At 36.8% G+C, this 19,636-nt stretch overlaps 1 protein-coding gene across 1 annotated transcript in view; it reads left to right on the forward strand.

Annotated features, from left to right (window-relative positions):
- The window catches only part of RIF10 (polyribonucleotide nucleotidyltransferase), a 106,998-nt gene that overhangs the window by 19,040 nt on the left and 68,322 nt on the right, over positions 1–19,636 (forward strand). Inside the window, 3 exon segments of the mRNA XM_089144650.1 lie at positions 15,892–15,998; positions 16,080–16,122; positions 16,264–16,347. Coding sequence (XP_089000776.1) covers positions 15,892–15,998; positions 16,080–16,122; positions 16,264–16,347 — 234 coding nt within the window.

Here is a 19,636-nt window from a genome sequence, read left to right on the forward strand (position 1 = left end):
GGTGCTCCAAATGAAGGTTGGGACTGTGGGGGTTGTGGAACTGGGAGGGATTTGGCTCTGAGGCCCTCACACTTTGTGTCCTCCTTTGTGGAATGTATCCCTCTCCTCTTCTCCAACATACAATGGGTCATAGCCAGGTTTGCTCCGTTGGCCGTATGTAATCTTCTATGTGTCCACCCTCTGTTGCTCTCTTCTCATCATCTTGTCTCTTCTCATTTGCTCTGTCTTTGCTGATTGTGAAACCCTATACCCACCATCTTGGCTCTTCTCATCTACTCTGTCTTTGCTGATTGTGAAACCCCATACTCACCATCTTGGCTCTTCTCATTTGCTCTGCCTTTGCTGATTGTGAAACCCCATACTCACCTGATTCTTTTCATCATGGTCCTGCTCTCCTAGATCTGGCAGCTCATCTAGATTTGCATCCTCGAACTCCTCACCAAGGTCCGACATGTCGGTCCGTGTTGGACCTGGGCGACACGGCGACTCGGGTGACATGTTTCATCGAACCCCTGTTTCAAAGGGTATTTCAGGTCATTTTGACCTGAAATTTGACGTGTAACCTAATTTGAGGTAATAAACACATTGGGAGTGTTATTTTGACCTAAAACATCACCTGACCTAAAGTTTATAATTAGCACATGTCCGGCTATATGCGGACAAAACTGGAAATTTGGAAAATTCATATAAACTAATGTAAATATGCAAAGAGAACACAAATACACAATTAGTGAAGAGATGTACTAAAGTTTACAATTCATTATACAATTATGTTGAGTATGGCTCATGCTTCACATATTGTTGCCGACGGACATAGGGGTCCCGCTCGTCGGTGAGCAGGCGGGGGTCCGGGGAGGCCGTCCCGGCGGGGGTGTGGGGCAGCGCCCCCGTAGCTTTTAAAGGCCCTATGTCACTTTGGCAAAAAACGAACGAAAAATCGGCAAAAAACAAACGAAAGGCTGTTATATATGGCGAATGTAGCGATATATCGCCGAAAATCGGCGATATATCGACTTGTCGGCGATATATCGACTTGTCGGCGATATATCGACTTGACGGCGATATATCGCCGACTTCTGGTATTATCGGTGTTGCTTGGGGGTGTCGTGTCGCCCTCACATTGTGCGCTTTTCTCCTTTCTTTATGCTTTCCAATCCTAAGATGTCGTGCCATTGCTACTTAATCTCTGTTGGAACTTTTGGCCATCCAGTGACAGTCTTATCCCCTCTAGCTAGATGCCACTTTAATCCAGTGGCCCCACTGCCTCCAATCTGTTTCTGGAAATAATTACAGTCAAACTTTCTCTTATGTGCAGTCAATGGCCTCCCGTACAACCAAATCATGTCACCCATCTTTCAAGTAGAACCAATTGAGCAACCTGATACAAGTACACATTAAGTATCTTAAAATGTATTACTAAAACTCTAATAATAAGCCCTATACAAAAATAAAGTATTATTGCAGAAGTTTAGGAAATTTTGGCTTTTTAAAACTATTTTTAATAATTATTATATTATTTGCTACTCACTTTTTTAACTTAATTTAATTAAAAAACATGAACATAATCACAATTTTTTTTTTTTTGGGTGAAAAACTTCATCATAATAAACTACACTAATAATTACATACATACTTGCATGGTAGGAGATCTTGCTCTTGAGTGAGATCTCGCTACCATGAAAAATCGAGATCTCGACCATCTCGGCGAGATCTTGGTTGAGATATGCCATTTGTTGGCGTCAACTCGGTAGCCCATCTCAGTGGGTTTTAGGGTCTCAGTTGGGATTAAACTTGGTATTTAGCCTATTTAAGGCCTTTTGAACACACTAGTGGCCTTGGATTTGTGAGAAAACAGCCCTAAGTATGATTTCTAAGTCTACCCATAGTGTGAAACCGAAATACTGTAGAATTAGAAAATGCAGGGTTATATAACAGGTAATATAAAACCATTAATGCTATAGGATTAGAGAATGCAAGGTTATATAACATGTAATATAAAACCATTAATGAAAATCAAGTGTATCAAATACATCAAATAACTTAAATGTCATCAAGATAACATTCATATGAGTATTACAATCTTGACTTTCGAGAATAGAATGATAAAAGTATACAACCGTTAGAAGTTCTATATAAGTCATTAACACATAAGTTCATAAGACAAGTGGAGGATGATTGAGCTTCCTTTGATGTTGTAGATGTGCTAAGAGTAGTTGCAAATGAAACTTTGGCTGAAATCCGCAAAAAATTGGGCAAAAATTGAGAGTTCCAGCGAGATGACGAGATTTGGGGCGAGATATAGCGAGATATGGCGAGATATCCCATTTTGCAGATCTCGCCCTTGATCTTGTCTCGGTTTATGAAAAAACTGAGATATGAGATCTCGCGAGATCTCCCACCATGCATACTTGTACTAATGTTCCACTATTTTTAAGTATAAAACAGAAAATAATTGGTATCTTTTCATTTTTAAATACTTACTGAAGATATTTAATAACTTAAATAAATAATTGAAGAAATAAAAATAATTTCGACCCCATCACGGTGAAGATTGAGTGATGGTGTCTCACATTTATTAAATTCAATGTCATCCATCATATATATATACTACTTGTTTTTTCAAAATACATAATATGGAATCTAATTTTTAAAACCAGAAAAAAAAGAAAAAAATACTAGCACTCTTCCCATCCCCAAAAAAAATAAAATAAGGGCACATACATTCATAGATCGAGCTTCTAAAATAAACATATATTGATTTGAAAACAAACAAACATGATTTAAGCCACTTGAAGAAATAAAAAATTTGGGTTGAATGTACGTACTTAAATCCAAGGTGTGTTTAATCCCCAAAAATCCAGCAAGGAGGATGTTTGTTGACAAAGAAATACTTTGATTTGAGGGAAAAATGAGGAATCTAGAAGCAAAAACACCAAAGAACTGGTGAGCTTTCCAAAATCAGAGGGGCAGTATCAAGATGAGACCTTCAAAACCGGCAAATCTCATCGAAATGCCCCCTTTGCTTTTATATGGATGGATCGAGATGGTCCATTGAGGTTTGATCCAGGCAATATGGTCCATCCAGGTTGAAATCTTGTTCGAGATCAATTGAGACATGATATTATTTTTTCAGTTGGGACATTTCATCTCAGTTTTGCACAGGGCAAAAATTTTAGTCTGTCTAGACCAAAATTTGAACAGTATCACATATACCTAATCCCCCATTGAGCTTATAATATTCTTGGAAAATATGATCTTATTGGTAAATCTTAAATTGCTCTAGGTTCCAAGAATTGTTCTTGTTCTCCACGAGATTCGATAGATCAACTGATTTTGTTTTGTCACCTGAAACTTTTTGTATTAGGCCGAGCACAAAAAGGCTTTCCAATAAATCCTAGATATGCTCAAGACTGATTTATACTGAAGGAGTTATGTTCCGGTCAAATCTTGCTGTGTGTGCACTGTGCATGGGTGCTTTTGAAAAATTAATTAAAAGTATTTTTTTAGATATCAGAAATGAATATTGTAGTGCAATTTTGACTTTCTTTTTTTGCAATTTTATAATGATTTATGGAATTTTCAGACTTGAGGAAGGAACCCCATCGTTTGATAGTTGACAGCTTCACCTACCATGAAAATCCCAATTTTTTTTCTTGAGCTAGGGGGTTGACCTTTTTCCCCCCTTTCAGATTTTTTTTTATCTAATTCTATTGAATTCAATTAGGGTATATTTTCTTATCTATGGAATAATATGCTATGTAAATATAGTAACAAAAATATATTATTTATGTAAATGATATTCAGTACACATGAGTTTCAGAACCTGCTTCAACACCTATTAAACCAGTGCAAGGTGCTCAACAATAAGATGGCAGCAACCTAGGCCCTTATAAATCTCCCTGGACGCCTAAGCCATAGCTTGACAGCTACAGTTGGAGTGAGTTATTGACTGTACTGATTTCAGCCTTATTGTTCTAGTCAAACTGCTTGGATACTCACTCCTAGATCACCAAGTGATACTTGGAAGTTAGTTGGTAAGTTCATTCATTTTACCGTTACCATAGTTGTCATGGCGACGAGGCGATGAGTCAACAAAGTGCCTTCCAAGGCGTTTTTGAGGTCGTCAAGGCGTTTTAAGTGAAATTTTTAGTGTGCATTTCATACACTCTAGTTCATTATAAATCTATCATATCTTATATAATAAAAGAACTAACATTGACCTATAAATCTATCATATCTTATATAATAAAAGAACTAACATTAGCGTACCTTAAGTCGTCCAACATGCTACAAACCACACATAGTAATTAACTAGGTCCTAATTTCTAAATAAATTACAAGTATCATACTATCATTAACAATTGAATTCAAGAATCAAGAACGATAAAATGGGACTAAACACATAGATGCATAACCAAAAGAAGTAGACAACATACCTTCATTAAACATCACCAGCACCCATGGAAAAAAAATTCGATCGAAATGGTTGAAATTTCGTCCGAAATGTCTTCAAAATTTCAAATCAAAACGAAATATAGGTACAGGCACGAAATGTGTCCTGTATTGTAACGACACTTGTGCAGGTTATAAAATAACCTGTTTCGAGCTCATTTTCGACCTATTGTGTTTTTCGACTGTTTAAACCCATATCACTATCGAGATTTCGACCTCCATTTCCACTTTTTTTTGATTTCTCTTGCTTTCATCCCTCTTTACTCCTAATTTCTACAATTGCATTTCCTTCAAACACTAGATTTGCTTCTCCATTTGTGCATTTTCTCAAATCTTGCAAGGTGAATCAACTTCCTCATTTTTTGATTTTTGTTTCATTTGTGCCTTAAATCATCTTACATTGCTTCCAAATTTATGTATGCTTACTTTAGAGTGTTGATCTATGAATTTGTAGTGTCAAAATTATTTTTTGATGCTTCCTACTATTTTTTTATTTTTTTGTTATTAATAATTATTTACTAAATTATGTATATTGCTAAAAATGTATATGTATAGTACATGTATAAGCTTCAAATTAAAGTAAGTGAGAGTTGAGACACCATATTGCTGTGATGGTGTTGAATTAATTTTTTTTTCTTCTGTTAATTATGTAATTTTACTGTATTTAATATATAGTTAAAAAATTAAAAAATATTTAAATACTAAAAAATTAATTAATTTATGTTTTAAATTTAAAAATAGCAGAGTATTAGTGGAAGCATGTATGCAATTTTTTGGGCATGTTGTGGATATTTTTAAGATAGTTAGTGTGTATTTTATATATATTTAAATTATTTATATATTAAAAAAATACTTATATAGTTATATATATATATATATATTTTATATTTAAAAATAGGAGGCTATTATTAGAAGCATGTATGCCATTTTAGGAGCATATTATAGAGCTTCTCAAGATACTTAGTGTGTATTTCTTGTATCGGACACTCTCTTTCAATGATGTCAGACATAGCTTGGCAACATGGGAGGCCAATGACAGCTGATAGAAGGAAGAGCGAGTGTAATTATTGTAAGAAACAAATAGGAGGCGGTGGGGCCACTAGATTGAAGGTGCATCTAGCTGGTGGCAATGGGAATGTAACAGGGTTCCCAAAGGTGCTGCCAGAGGTCAAGAAGGCAATGGCCTCATATATTAGTGGTGGAAAGCAAAAGAGGAAAGAGAAGAGAACACAGAGGGATGAGTTCGAGGATGCATGCTTAGATGACCTTCCAGATCCTAGGATTATGGTATGGATGATCCAGGAGAGTGTGACCCTGATCCAGAGGCCGATCAGATGAGGAGGGCGATGATGATGAGTAGGGAGCAACAGAGGGTTGATGACATGAGGAGGCAACAGAGGGGTTTGGGTTGTGGGTCCTCTAGAGAGCTAGAGGTATAGGAGGCATAGGTGGCTCCTAAGTCCCTATGAGGAGGACTCAGAGTGTGAGGTAGGAGGCTCCTATCCCACGGGCCCCTACAAGGGGCCAAGCTTTGTCAACACATCCTACAGATCCGGATCTTGAGATTCTTCGCAATGAGAAAGTTGAAGCACTTATGGGGGAGTGTGAAGGAAAAAGTGGGGATGGCTTTCTCCAAATGGGCTTATTATCATAGTATTCCAACATATACAGCCCAGGGGCCCTACTATAGAGATATGATTGAGGAGATAGGCAGGGCTGGGAGTGGTGTACAGTGCCCCACTCTATATGAGATATATAATGTCTATTTACCTAAGAATAAAGAGGACTTAAAATGAGTATATTAAGGGATTAAAGCCCATGTGGAATCATTATGGAGTGACTGTGATGGCTGATGGTTGGATTGGTCCCACTAGACAGTTCAACATCAATTTCATGTTGAATTGTGATCGGAGGACAGTGTTCCTCAAGTCAGTAGATGCATCCGATGAGAAGAAGGATGCAAAATACATTTACAAATTATTGAAGCAAGTGGTGAAGGAGGTTGGAGTGGAAAATGTGATTCAAATTGTGACTGATAAGGCTCCAACTACAAGAAAGCTGGGTTGAAGATGCAGGAGAATTCAAGGTATCTAAACATATAATATTAATTTTCATTTATAAATACATATATTTACATTACATGTACACTTTATAACTTTGTATTGATGCCTTGATGGATCAACAGATATAAGCTCTTTTGGACTCCATGTGCTGCTCACTGCATTGACTTAATGTTGAAGGACATCAGAAAGGACAAGCTTGTGAAGAAGACCGTGGAGCAAGCTCGACATTTAGCACCTTCATATATAACCACACCTATGCATTAAGGATGATGAGGGACAAGTGTCAGGGTGAGTTAGTGAGGCCAGAGATAACCATATTTGCTACTAATTGGATAGCATTGCAAAGCTTTAAGAGTAGGAAGACTGGCCTTAGGAGCATGTTTGCATCAGAGGAGTGGTTTTACTGGGAGGGTTCTTCATCAGTGGGAGGAAGGAGAGCACAGTTGACCATATTCGATGAGACTTTCTGGCACAATGTGAGGATAGTGGTGAAGATGCATGAGCCTGTGGTGCATGTGTTGAGGATGGTAGATCAGCAGAGAAAACCTACTTTACCACACATATTTGCTGCAGTAGAGAGGATGAAGCAGCAAGTTGCTCAAGTCCACCCACACGGAGGAAAGTCTAAAGAAGAGGGAGAGACCGTAGGGGGAGTTGTAAGTAGTAATTAATTTAATTCATAGTATCACCTATTAAGCTAACATCCGACACAAAAAAGAAGGAAGGAGAGAGGAGGAAGGGAATCGATCAACAATCACGGAGGTGAGATAGTGATTTGAATAATTTGATATCACAATAAATTATACTAAGTGTTAACATAGTAAGTAGTAACAAGGAAATCAGAAGGGGGAAGAAACCAGAAACAAGGAAGGGGAATCTGGAATGGAAGGAAAAAAAGAAGTATTCTGCAGCGATCCGATCTAAAATCTAAATCATCAGAAAGACTCAAAATTAATGTGCTAAATGTAATTAGGAGGAGAACTACAGAATAATTTATAAATAGGAAGAATTTATAGAAAACTTAAGATTAAGAGCAATCTTACCAACTATATCAAGTAATCTAGTCCTCAAAAGTGAATATGCCAAATGTGGTTAGGGAAGAGTATATACATGAAATAATTTATGGAAACAATTTAAATATGAAGGGATTTTGTAAAGAAGGGTAACATTCCAACAGTCGAATGATTTAGGCCTTAGAAGGTAAAGTTAAAGTGGCAGGAGATTTAAATGGAAATATTTATAGGAAACAATTTAAATTTACCACATATTGCATCAAATTAGGATAGGTATCAAATTTGGGTTCAAAATGAAAAAATACAACGGGGAAAAAGAAGTCAACATGCCAAATGTGATTAGGGAAGAGTGTATACATGAAATAATTATGAAACAATAAATATTAATGAATCTTGTAATAGAATCTTGAGTGAATGGATAATCATTCCAAATAGCGAATGATGTAGGCCTGAAAGTAACATATTAAATGTGGCTAGGTAGGAGAATTTAAATAGAATAGTTTTTAGGAAATAATTCAAATTTAACATATTGCAGGATAGGATAGGCATCAAATTTACCAAAATATGAGTAAAAAAAAAAATGGAGGGAAATTCATATGGAGGGTGAAAAGGAGACGGGAAGGGGGCGTGAGTAGGAAGGAGGGGAAACTCGTTTTGGTAGTAACAAACTAGTTATGTTTTTTTAATAGATAAAGGCTAGGGATGCCCGGGAGCGGTTGTTTGGGCCATATCGGGCGGGAAGCTGGGGTAAGTTCATTCATTATTCATATACATTTAATTATTATATTATCTTTAATTTAGTATTAAGTATTAAAATGACTTGGAGTCAGTTTGTGGGTGAGTGGTGGTGCAATTGGATGTGATCACACAAAGTAGAGAAGAAGGCTCAAAGGAGGGGAGGAAGAGCATAAGAGGGAACGAGGGGAAGGTTAAAGACAAAAAAGAGGGAGAGAGGCAAAGAGGGATGGAGAAGAGTAAAAAAGTTGGATGATGAGTGGATGTGAGATAAGGGGATCGGAAAGGAGAGAGGAAAATGGATAGGAGATTATGCGAGGAGGGAAGAAGGGTGACACAGGAAGGAGGATGAGGGGTGAAGAGATAGGGACGGGCTGATGATGAGATGGTGATATGATAAAAGGAAGAGGATGGTGGTGAGGATGGATAGTGAGGGAAACTGAGAGTAAGGTGGGAGGATGACAGATCAAAAGTAGTCACGAAAGAAGAGCCAGGTAAAAGTTTCCTAATATCAAGAAGGAAGGGAGACAACAGGGAGAAGAGGAACAAGGGCAGGAAGGTAAGATTGAGCATGAAGAGCTCCAAGAGATTGGATGGATAGGCTGAGTCCAATGATATGTGAAGAGAAGAGAGGACAGGAGACCAGGGGAAGATTTGGGAGTAGGGAGCATTAGGAGAGTGGACGCGCAAAGGCAGACCTTATCATAGGACCTATCCCGAGAAGGGCTCTTCATTTGAGCAAATCTCGGGACCACCCCACTTTAGAGTTCACAACTCCCAGGAAACAGGTGGATGAGGCATGTACGAGAGATGCGGTTGTTGACTACGTTTAAAACCATTGGGTGAACATCATGAGACTTGTATTGTCATTGTATGGGGTGACGGAAGAGGGAGATGAATAGAATAGACGGGAAAAAACACCGCTTTCTCGATGTACTATATCTGGGAAAGTTGGACGTTACATTTTCAGTGGTTTTTTTAGTAAACTAGTAGTTTTATAGTGTTTATTATGCTTGAAATAGGAAGTATGCAAGAATCCAAATCAATTTGAGTGCAAATGAGGCCCGAAATTGAGTTTAAGAGGGATAAAAAATGTCAGTTTTGGTGAAAGATGAAACCTGGAAAGACCTGAATTGAGCTTGCAAGGTTGAAATTTCCATGACTGAAATTTCTTCAAGAAGGCCCACCCCAAGCACGGCCACCCCCCCACCATCTCCACCTAGTCCCAGCTCCACGTGTTGAGCTCAGCCAACTCCACTTGATACAAGTTTTCAGCAGGAGCTTCCTGCACCTCAGGAGGACTTGGCGGCACTTGGGTGTATCTACATATCCCCCAACCAAGTGTTGCTTGAACCTTTTTTACCTCCATGGATGACTATGCCACAGTAGTTACACATTGTACTTGTCTTTTTATGTCCATAGGGACTCCATGTTGCCAAGCAATATCCTCACCTGCCATTGTCTGGTATTAGGAAATAGGACTATAAGAGAAGAAAATGAAACAAAACATATAGCCAAATATCCTCATAAGTAGAAGAAGAAAATGAAATAAAACATATAGTCAAATATCTAAATACAAAGTTGTAAATATTTAAGCAAACAATCCCACTTATATCCAAAATCCAAATCCCAAATATAACAACCATATCCAAAATTCCCAATAAAAATCCATATCCAAAATTTCCAATACAAAAGTATAAATCAACTAGTTATAATCATCATCAAGCAAATTGGTAGCAAATGGGAGATCTTCTCTAAGTTGTTGCTCCGAAGAGGTACTTGTCCTGGAAGTCAGACCATAATCATCTACAATATTCTCATCATCATTTCCACTTCTTCCATGTCTCCATCAGACTCAGAGTTATGTTCCTCAACTACCCTCTCCAAAGACCTGCGACGTGAGTAGCATAAATTAACTCTAGCGGATGTTGATTCACTTGGTTGACCTCTCATTGGTTTGTTCTGGCTCTCAAGTTATGCAGATGCTGCCATAGCTCTATCAACAATGCTTCAAGTAAGGTCACCCTGAGGATGGACTAAATCATCAGGCTGACTAGCCATCCACTCACTACTCTAGACAAGCTCATCAAGTAGTAGGTGATTATAATTTCTATTCTATAATCGCCCTTCACTGAACCTTTCTTGAAGACAATGATTGTACTGAATAAAAACTAGACCATTCAACCACTTATATTCCAGCCTATTCCTCTTCTTGGTGTGAGTTTAAATTCATAAGCGATTGAATAGAATCCCAAGTTATTCTTCCAAAATTTAAACTTAAAAATATTTTAAGTACTTAAATCACTTAATACTTACAAACTCAAATGTGCTCCAATTCCGTTCACAACTAGAGGAGGAACTGGAAAGGCCTAATATCCTCCGTGCAATCCTTGTAAGCTCAAAAGCATTTCCTCCATGTGTATCCCACCAAGTAACTATAATATAAAAAATGGACAAATTACATATAGACCCCTTGGTTTGTAATCAATTACATCTACTACCCCAAAAAAATTCAAATACAAACGTCCCCTTATTGTTAAAAACTGAGGTTAAGTGCGATGTCATCACCAAATAACTATTTAAAATGTCAATGTTTCCCTTCCTTTTTTTTATTTTATTAAATCATTTCTTTATAAATGCAAAACACGTGGTCAAATTGAAATCCAACGGTTGAAATTAAATATAATAAAAAACCCTTAAGTCCTTTCTCTCTCTTCTTTCCTCCCCTTTCATAGCTTCACTTCTTTTCTCTCCTCTGTTGGGAGACAAGACATCCAATCGTGATTCAAGTGCAATCTTGAACAAAGATGATAGTCTAGATGCAACAATTTCTTTATTTGGGATGTTTCAACAATTCAACTATTCTTGAAGATTGTCTCCTTCATCTAGTTTCTACAATTGCTTTCAGATTAGAGATTCAAGATTGATTTTGTCGAATAGATAGAAAATGTACTAGCCCCAGTTTGTGAAGATGGAAGAATACAATTTCTTTAATTCCTGAGGAATAGTGGAATTTTTTTTCCAGTGAACAAGCATTTTGCCTAAAGGAAGAAGAAAAAAAGTTAAAACAACTGAAATAGGAAAACTTTGTAAAATGGATATGTTTTTTCTGCTGCTGCAAGTTTTTTTTTTTTTTTTCTTCTTTCTTTCCCCCTTTTGTTTGGAGAAAGGAAGTCTCAAGATGCAATAGTGATGAGAGAAATCAAGAATCACAGAGATCTAGGCAAGGAACAATCGAGTTCAACTGTCGAACTGGGAGATTTGAACTGGTGTGCTGCTTTTGTTATTCATCGTATATTCCTCTTTGCTTTAAGAAAGGGGAAAAAATCATTTATTCAACAGGTCCCACGGTAAGGAAGATGTGCTTTGTGACCGGGCTTGCATCGAAGAGCTCCAACAAGGACAAAACGATTCAGATCTACCTTGGAATGTTGCATCAGCTCATCGGTGATGGTGTTCGGTGAGCTCATTAACTAGATCTAAACCCGAGGGGAATGCTAGGCATCAACTCCACTTGCGAGGTTGTTGATTGCAGTGACAAACATGACAAAGAGAAAATTAAGGTTGTGAATTGGTGACCTTTGGATCAAAGTTGACCACGTCTTCATCATCCAAGGGGTAACCTGAGGATCCAACATTTTATACAAGAATCCAATAAGGGCAAAATTGGTATTTAAATATTTATTCTGATGGCATCATCACTTAACCCTAATCTTTAAACATAGGGGGACGTTTGTAATTGATTTTTTTCCTAGGGGTAGTAGATGTAATTGATTGCAAAATCAGGGGTCTATCTATAATTTGTCCTAAAAAATAGATTAATATAAAAAATAGGGTTAAAAACAAAAGCATACAAGTAAAAACTTACGATGACTCATAGTTGTACACTGTCTGATTGCAATATTTGTAGAGAAAGGATCTCTAGCTTGCTTGTATTCACTTGCTTGGTGCAATACCTTATCTTGTAGATTTACATCAAGCACTAGTCTTGCAACAACTTTATTGAAAGAAGTTTGGAGAGAACTAATCAACTCACAATCATCCACAACATTTAAATAATAGAACTTCCCAAGATTCAAAAATATGTTGCATGCCTGCACCATATAGAGGTATCTCCATCTCACACTCCCATTGCCTATTAATTATTTGTATGATTTTTTTCTAGAGTCATGCTTTGCCTTCAAAATTTTCTTTTGTTCTTCTCTTAGCCTTTTGCATGGCTACAAACACTTCAAGCATTGTGGGTCTCTCGATCATGATCTACAATCCTCAATACAACCATAAAAGGTTGTGATGCTCCAATGCAATCCTCCACACTTATGCCAAAATGCCGTAGCAAATATTGTTTCGGCTACTTTCTTCCCTGCCTCTATCTTGGTCAAATTGGATTTTGTCTTCTCCTTATAAATAAATAAGTGCCTTAAGTCATCCTTGTGTTTCAATAAGCTATGAAGTGTCAAGAATGAAGTGGCAAATCTAGTCACTGTAGCCTTCACAAGATCCTTGTCATTTGTCTTATGTCTTAAGGCTTCCAACAATCTTGTGTGCCTATAGAAGAAGGTGGTTATTCTCTTCTCCTGAATTATCATCCTCTTATATTGTTTCAAATTCCCAATGTCTTCTAGCATCAGATCAAGACAATGGGTTGCACAGGGAGTCCAATATAATGTAGCCATCTTCTCCATTAATTATGCCCTTGCTACTTTGTAAGTTGAGGCATTATTAGTCACCATTTGAACTACATGCTCTTCCCCAATTTCTTCAACTTTACCATCCAACAATTGAAAGAGCATTTTTGCATCTTGCACATAGCTAGATGCATCCACAGAAAACCAAGGAAGAATGTTCCCTTTGGACAATTCACATGAAAATTGATGAGGTGCCTACCTTTTTTATCAGTCCACCCATCAAACATGAGTGTGCATCCATGCATCTTTCAATACCTTTCATAACTTTTCCTCATCTCCATCGTTCTTTCTTTTGCATTCTTCAATAAAGGCACCTTGACTTCATGGTAAGTTGGGGGCTTATACCCATAATCATATTGTGTAATAGACTCCACCATCACCTCAAAGCTTTTAGCTTTAACTGTGTTGAATGGAATACCACATTGATACATTCAATTAGCAATGTGGTTATCCACTCGCTTCTTTTCTTCTGAAGATCTCATTCTATTGAAGATTGTTGTTTGAATAGTACCCTCTGCCCTCCTATCATCAACAACTTCTTTAGGGGTGCATCTGATGTGCATGTTTGTAGGACCCCTTACTGGTGCCTTAGTGAGGGCACTTTTCAATCGCTTTGCTACAGTTCAAGAGTTTGGTTTCTTGGAGGACAACTCATACCCAACACTGAGAACTGTCCCTCCTTTAGTAGAGGCAGGATTAGGATGTTCTTCTCCACTTGCTTGCTGAACATCATCATACTCCTCATCATCCAAATCAATAACAATTGCCCTCTTCTTATTTTCAACAACACTGCATTCATCTCTTGGGCAATTACTGCAGTGGTCTTGGTGCACTTTGCAACATCCCCGTATTCACTAAGTTGATGTTGCTTCAATCTTCTAATTCCTCCTTTAAGGTCTTTGTTGCATAAAGTGCACCTGACTGTATTCCTACCAACCACATTTGGCAAATACCCTACTTCCACCCCGGGTCATTTGACTTGGCCTTTTTCTTTAGGTCTTTAGAGGGATCATAACTTGCTTCACCCCCACTAGCAATAGGTGTCAGATTATCACTTGAGGCCATTATAAATTACTAGGAAATATCTACAAATAAAAAACATGAAACATATACATGCAACTCAGCCAAAATAGAAAACAATAATAATAATAATAATGACACCATATAATTTACTTGAAATAGCCAAGACTTGAGATCTGAGTTACAAACACCACAGGTGATCAAAAAGTCCAGCTAATACTTTTTGGTGCTAATAAAGTCCCCAACACCCACATCTGTTATTTTTATCGGGTGAAGCTACCAAAAACACATTATCAAAATCTCAAGTAAAAACCACAAAGCCAATTAAACATATATGCAGCTTCTACTTGAAGTTGAACTAATCAAATATTCAATGTCATGTCATTTATCACAAAATTTTCAAAAGCCCATATGCCTAGTCACAAAGCTTCACACATGAGTGTGTCTTCTAATTCTTTTTCAAAATGAGGAAACTAAGAGAATCTCAAAAGCAACTATTAGAGCATGAGAGTATTCAATAACAGGTCATACAAAGTCCCTAGCAGCGAAACATATTGATTAAGCATTTCTCGAAACAAAGTTAAATTTTTTTTTTTTGCCAAGAATCTCAAAAGCAATTATTAGAGCATTAGGGTATTCAATAATACGTCATACGAAGTCCCACATGGTAGAACATATTTTTAAGCATTTTTTGAAACAATGTTAAAAAAAAAAAAAAATTGCTGGAGACATACCATCGCCTAAGAAGATGGTGAACTAAGAAGATGGTGAACAAACACCAAAAAGATCGTCGGAGTTTTTTGCAAATCGATGATTGATTTTGTTAATATTATTAGCCTTAACAAAATCATAGATTAACGAAAGAAAGAAAAAAGGAGCATGAAGAAGAAAACAGCATCGCCAACCTTCGCCTGAGATGAATCGATGATGCTATGCAAAGATGCTGGAACGTCGCTGCCGTTGCAACTTGAGTTACAAAGGTTTGTACAGCTTTTTTAGAGGGGGGAAAAAGAAGAAGAAGGAAAAAGCAGAAGAAAGAAGTTGCCGAAGAGAGTAGTGAAAGATCGAAATCATTGCAAATCTTGGTCACCGCAAGTCACAGTTGCTGCAAGTAGTTGGCTATGGAGATGAAGAGAGTGTGAGAGTTTTAGGGCATGGAACAATTGAGGTTAGAGTCTTTATGCTTTTGACTTGAGTCACTTGATAGTTTTTTCCTTTTTTTTTTATTATTATTTTATTTTTGGTTAATGTAATAATTTGATCCCATGTAGCACCTGTAAATATGGATATTAGTTCCAACCATTAGTTAATTACTTAAAGAATCAGCTTGGTGATATGTTCACTGTTTCGTGTAGCCTTTTGTGATCATTGTTTCAAGTTGGGCATGGGTTATATGTATGCTTCAACTTGAGTCATGAGTGGTGGTTACTGCTATCCTATCAATAGGGTTAACTTCGGCCTATTGCATTTCTGTTAAAGGGTATTCTGGTTGTTTCTATTTAAGGGTCTTATGGTCTTGAGTTGTATGGGTGGAGGAAGTTTCTGTCCTTGTACCTACTTTCTGTTAATATGTAATAACAATGTTATTGCCAATGCTGGTAGGCCATTCTAACCTAGAAGCGGGTCCTTCTCTTATCCCCTTTACATCAACAGATTCTTTCGTCTCTTCTCTGTCTTCTATTGCTTGCTTGCCGGTGATATTGTTACAGGATGTTTAAGTTGCTCATTTGGTGGGAACCATTCATATCTTATTGACATATCTCTTTTTTTCTACTATATATTGTAAATATTCAGTATGTGATCTTCATTCAGTGTTGCCACTATAACCTTGTTTCCGTTTATTGTTCATTTGTTATTTGAAATCACTTTTGAATTTGCTGAGGGTCTTTTTCCTAATTTTGATTTGCTGCTTTTTGGTAGATTGTCTACACATCTGTTTGCTTTGCAGATGTCCCAAGTGAGCCTTCTGACTTCTTTCCTCTCTCAGTAAACTATCAAGAACGTTTTTCTGCAGCTGGACGAACCAGGTATAGTTTTATGGATCATTTCTTCATCTAAGCGGAATACTGTGATTTCTTTATAGTTACTTTGATTGATCATCATTTCAGTGGAGGTTATTTCAAAAGAGAAGGAAGAGCCAAAGATCACGAGGTACTACTAGTTATCCTTCTGTTTTGTGAAATCCTTATTATTGATGTCGAACTAGTTATGGGTTTGGTTTTAGTGCTGATGTGGCCAGGAAACTTGCTACTCTATATTTTGGATGTCCTAAGTGCTATTTTGAATTTGTAGGTTCTCATTTGTAGATTGATAGACAGGCCTTTGCGCCCGACTATGCCAAAGGGTTGCCACCATGAAACACAAATACTCTCATGGGTAAGAATGTTAATGATGTAGCATGTGAATATTTTGTTGTTGATAATTAATGTTATCTAGGTGTATTAGTTTTGCAAACTTATTGTATTACATTTTTCAGGTGTCTTATTCATTGCATATTTGATGCATTTATTTAGGGCGCGATTGATAACGTTCTTAAAAAATGTTTTTGGCGTTCTTCTGTTCTTTGGGAACGGAAGAACGGGTTAGAGGCGTTTGATAAAATGGTTCGTTCTTCTGTTTTTTAAAAATGGACCGGTCAGAAAAGTGTTCTAAAGAACACTTTTTGCAAAACATCAAAAAGATGTTTTTACAAAAGAACAGAAACGGAAGTGATAAAATTGGTTCAAATTGAAGCCTTAGAACAAGTTTATCAAACACCAACTTATTTTTCAACAAAAAAAAAAAAAAACCACCAACATATTCTATTAGTGTTCTAAAAATATTTTCAGAATGGATTTATCAAATGCCCATTTTCAAGCAAAGAATGGTCTTTTAGCACAAAAACATTAAAAAACGGTTTTGCATAAGAACTGGTTTCTCAGAATGGAAACGTTACCAAACGCATACTTAGTTCTCTGAAATTCTTGTTCTTTAATTACACTCTTTCAGCTTGATTTAAATTGAATTGTGAAATAAAATAGTACCATTGTGTTTAACTCTCTCAATCATTTGGATTAGTTATCTTTTAGAGTTTAATGGTGAACTTTGTTCTCCTTATTTCAGCAATGGTGCCACTCGATAAGAATAGAATTCACACTTTTTTGTGACTTCTCCCCTAAATTGATAACAGAAGAAGTTTGTGGCTGTATACTGTAACTTCTAATGCACGGGGAAGAATATAAGTGTCCCCATACTTGTATACCAAAGTAAAGGAGGCTATTTAAGATCTATATCATGTTTCATAAGAATGGATCCCTATAGATTATCAAAAATATGAATAAGCATGTAGGAAAGAAAAATATTTGTAGGATATGAAGGAGTCCACCTTCAAAGAAGGCCTATGAAGATTCATAGCATTAGAAAAATGCTCAGAGAGAAAATGTATACTAGTTTGAGACTGTCTTGCTTTAACTTCACAAAATAAACCTTTTAACCCATTAAAGCCCACTCAAAACCAACTGCACGCAAGATTCATCAACTGATTTATAAATAATTGTGATAAACTTCCCCCACTGCTGACGAACAACTTTGGCTGAGTACAACTCCAGCTTATCCAAGATGTAACAGAACAAAACTCCTTTGACTACATATATTACTTGACATATACTCCTTAATAGCAAACATCATCTACAGAAGGAATCACAGTTTGAGCACCACTAGGCCAAAAAAAACAGAAAAAAAAGGCCTGCAACAATTATTTGATGTGGTTGTGGTCGTGATATTGCTTTTTTGGCATTGGTTGCCATTGTCTTTTAGGTTATATCACAGAGACATCTTTAATGCCTACTGAATCTGGTCCTGCTGAAGATAAATAGGTGACATCCATCCTTCTCGTGATGCATTCCTCATCAACTCCATGGATCCTGAAATTGCTGATGGCTATCTTTTTCTGGATTCCGATGCCAAAATTTGGAAGACAGCCAAGGACACTTACTTCCAGGCTGGTAATGCTGTCCAATTTTATGAGTTTCGCAGAAGAACAAAATATGAGGCAGCAAAAGTTGTCTCTTTCCGTATGTTAAATCTAAGCTGCGTAGCATGTGAGGTTGATGCTACTGGTTTCAGAACCTGTGAATAGGCTTTGTGTATTTTGCTTCCTTGCTGGACTCAATGTTGTCTTGGATCAAATTCGGGCTAATGCCTGGACATTGATCCCTTTGTCAAATCAATATATTAAACTGTAAGTTTGTGACACTAAGCAGCAAACCCATTGTTCCTTAATATATGTATAACTGGTTGTGTGTTTGAATTTTATCCGTCTCCATAACTTATTTTTATAAACACTGAATGGCAATTGGAAAATATAATATAAACCAATATGCTAAACTTTTTCTTAAGCTTTGAAGTCTAAATTTTAACACAATAAAACGTTATCCAGAGTAAAGTTTAGTAGTGAGCTGGTAAAGAATCAACTACTGAAATACAAAATTTTCTTGTTTAACCATTGTCAAGCTAATGCTTACACATCTATTTGTTGCTTTCCTTCCTTTTGTTGCTGCCCCATAGAAATAGTTAGTCTATCACCAATGTCCTCCTTAATATCTTCATCATAATGCCATCCTCTTGGACCTCCTATTCAACTTCTTCATCTGTTGACTCCTTTACAAGTGGACCTCCCCTTAGACTACAACCCTACTTGGTAAATTATGACAAGCATAGGTAAGATTGATTAAACTGGTTGATCCTTGAGCCTGCTTTGGAAGATTACATCCCCCAAATGATGTAGGTGCCCCAACTTATCTATCAACATCTTAATAAGTTAGAGATTCTTCAGGATGGATAAATCTTCATCATCTTGCAGGCCAGTTGCCCATTCGCTAGTCCTGTTCAATTTATCAACAATTAGTGGATCATAATTGTTGCCCCTTTCCCTCCTTTCTTTGAACGTTGCATGAAACTGACAATTATAGTGGACCACATCGTTCAAGTGTTGATGTTCAAGTCTATTTCTTTTTCTTGGACAGAATCTGAAGTCATAATCAAATGACTAATATGAATAACTATTTACTTAAGTGAACCAGTATATGTAAAAGTTACAAAATACTAAAAGGTAAAAGTTAATATTTAAAAAATACTTAGAAATCAAAATGTGCTCTTGTTGCACTTGCAACTAGAAGCATAGCAACAAAGGCATAATACACATATTGCTTATCATTGAAGTGTAGGGGCTGAAGCTGTCTATGTTGCCACCAAGAGAATACAGTGTATAACAAAGGCATAATACATGTATTGCTTATCGTTGAAGTGCAGAGGGCTGAAGCTCTCTGTGTAACAAAAACAGATACATGTGTTCAATCCTCATACAAAATTAGAAACCTAAATAGAAAATAATTACACATTCAAAATTTAAAAAGAAAATACTTACCTGGATTGAGTTCTCCTTCATCAGCTGTCCATTTTAATGGCCAGATTTCTTGATACCTTCGTAGTTTCTATACAGTGGAGACACGTGTGATTTTATCTTGCAAAGTTGAGTTTGGTGAAATTCTTTCAATCACTTGAATGAAAAGATCTTGTATTTTACTCGTGGTTCAGCTGGTTTTCTGGTTTGGTTTCAAGATTGACACCCCTACCTGGGGTTTAGGCTCTTTGTTTTACTTCCTTCGCTTGCTCAGTTAGCTTCCAC

The sequence above is a fragment of the Hakea prostrata genome, chromosome 2 (genome assembly GCF_041222555.1).
Source record: "Hakea prostrata isolate BN-2017 chromosome 2, UWA_Hpros_2, whole genome shotgun sequence".
NCBI lineage: Eukaryota > Viridiplantae > Streptophyta > Magnoliopsida > Proteales > Proteaceae > Hakea > Hakea prostrata.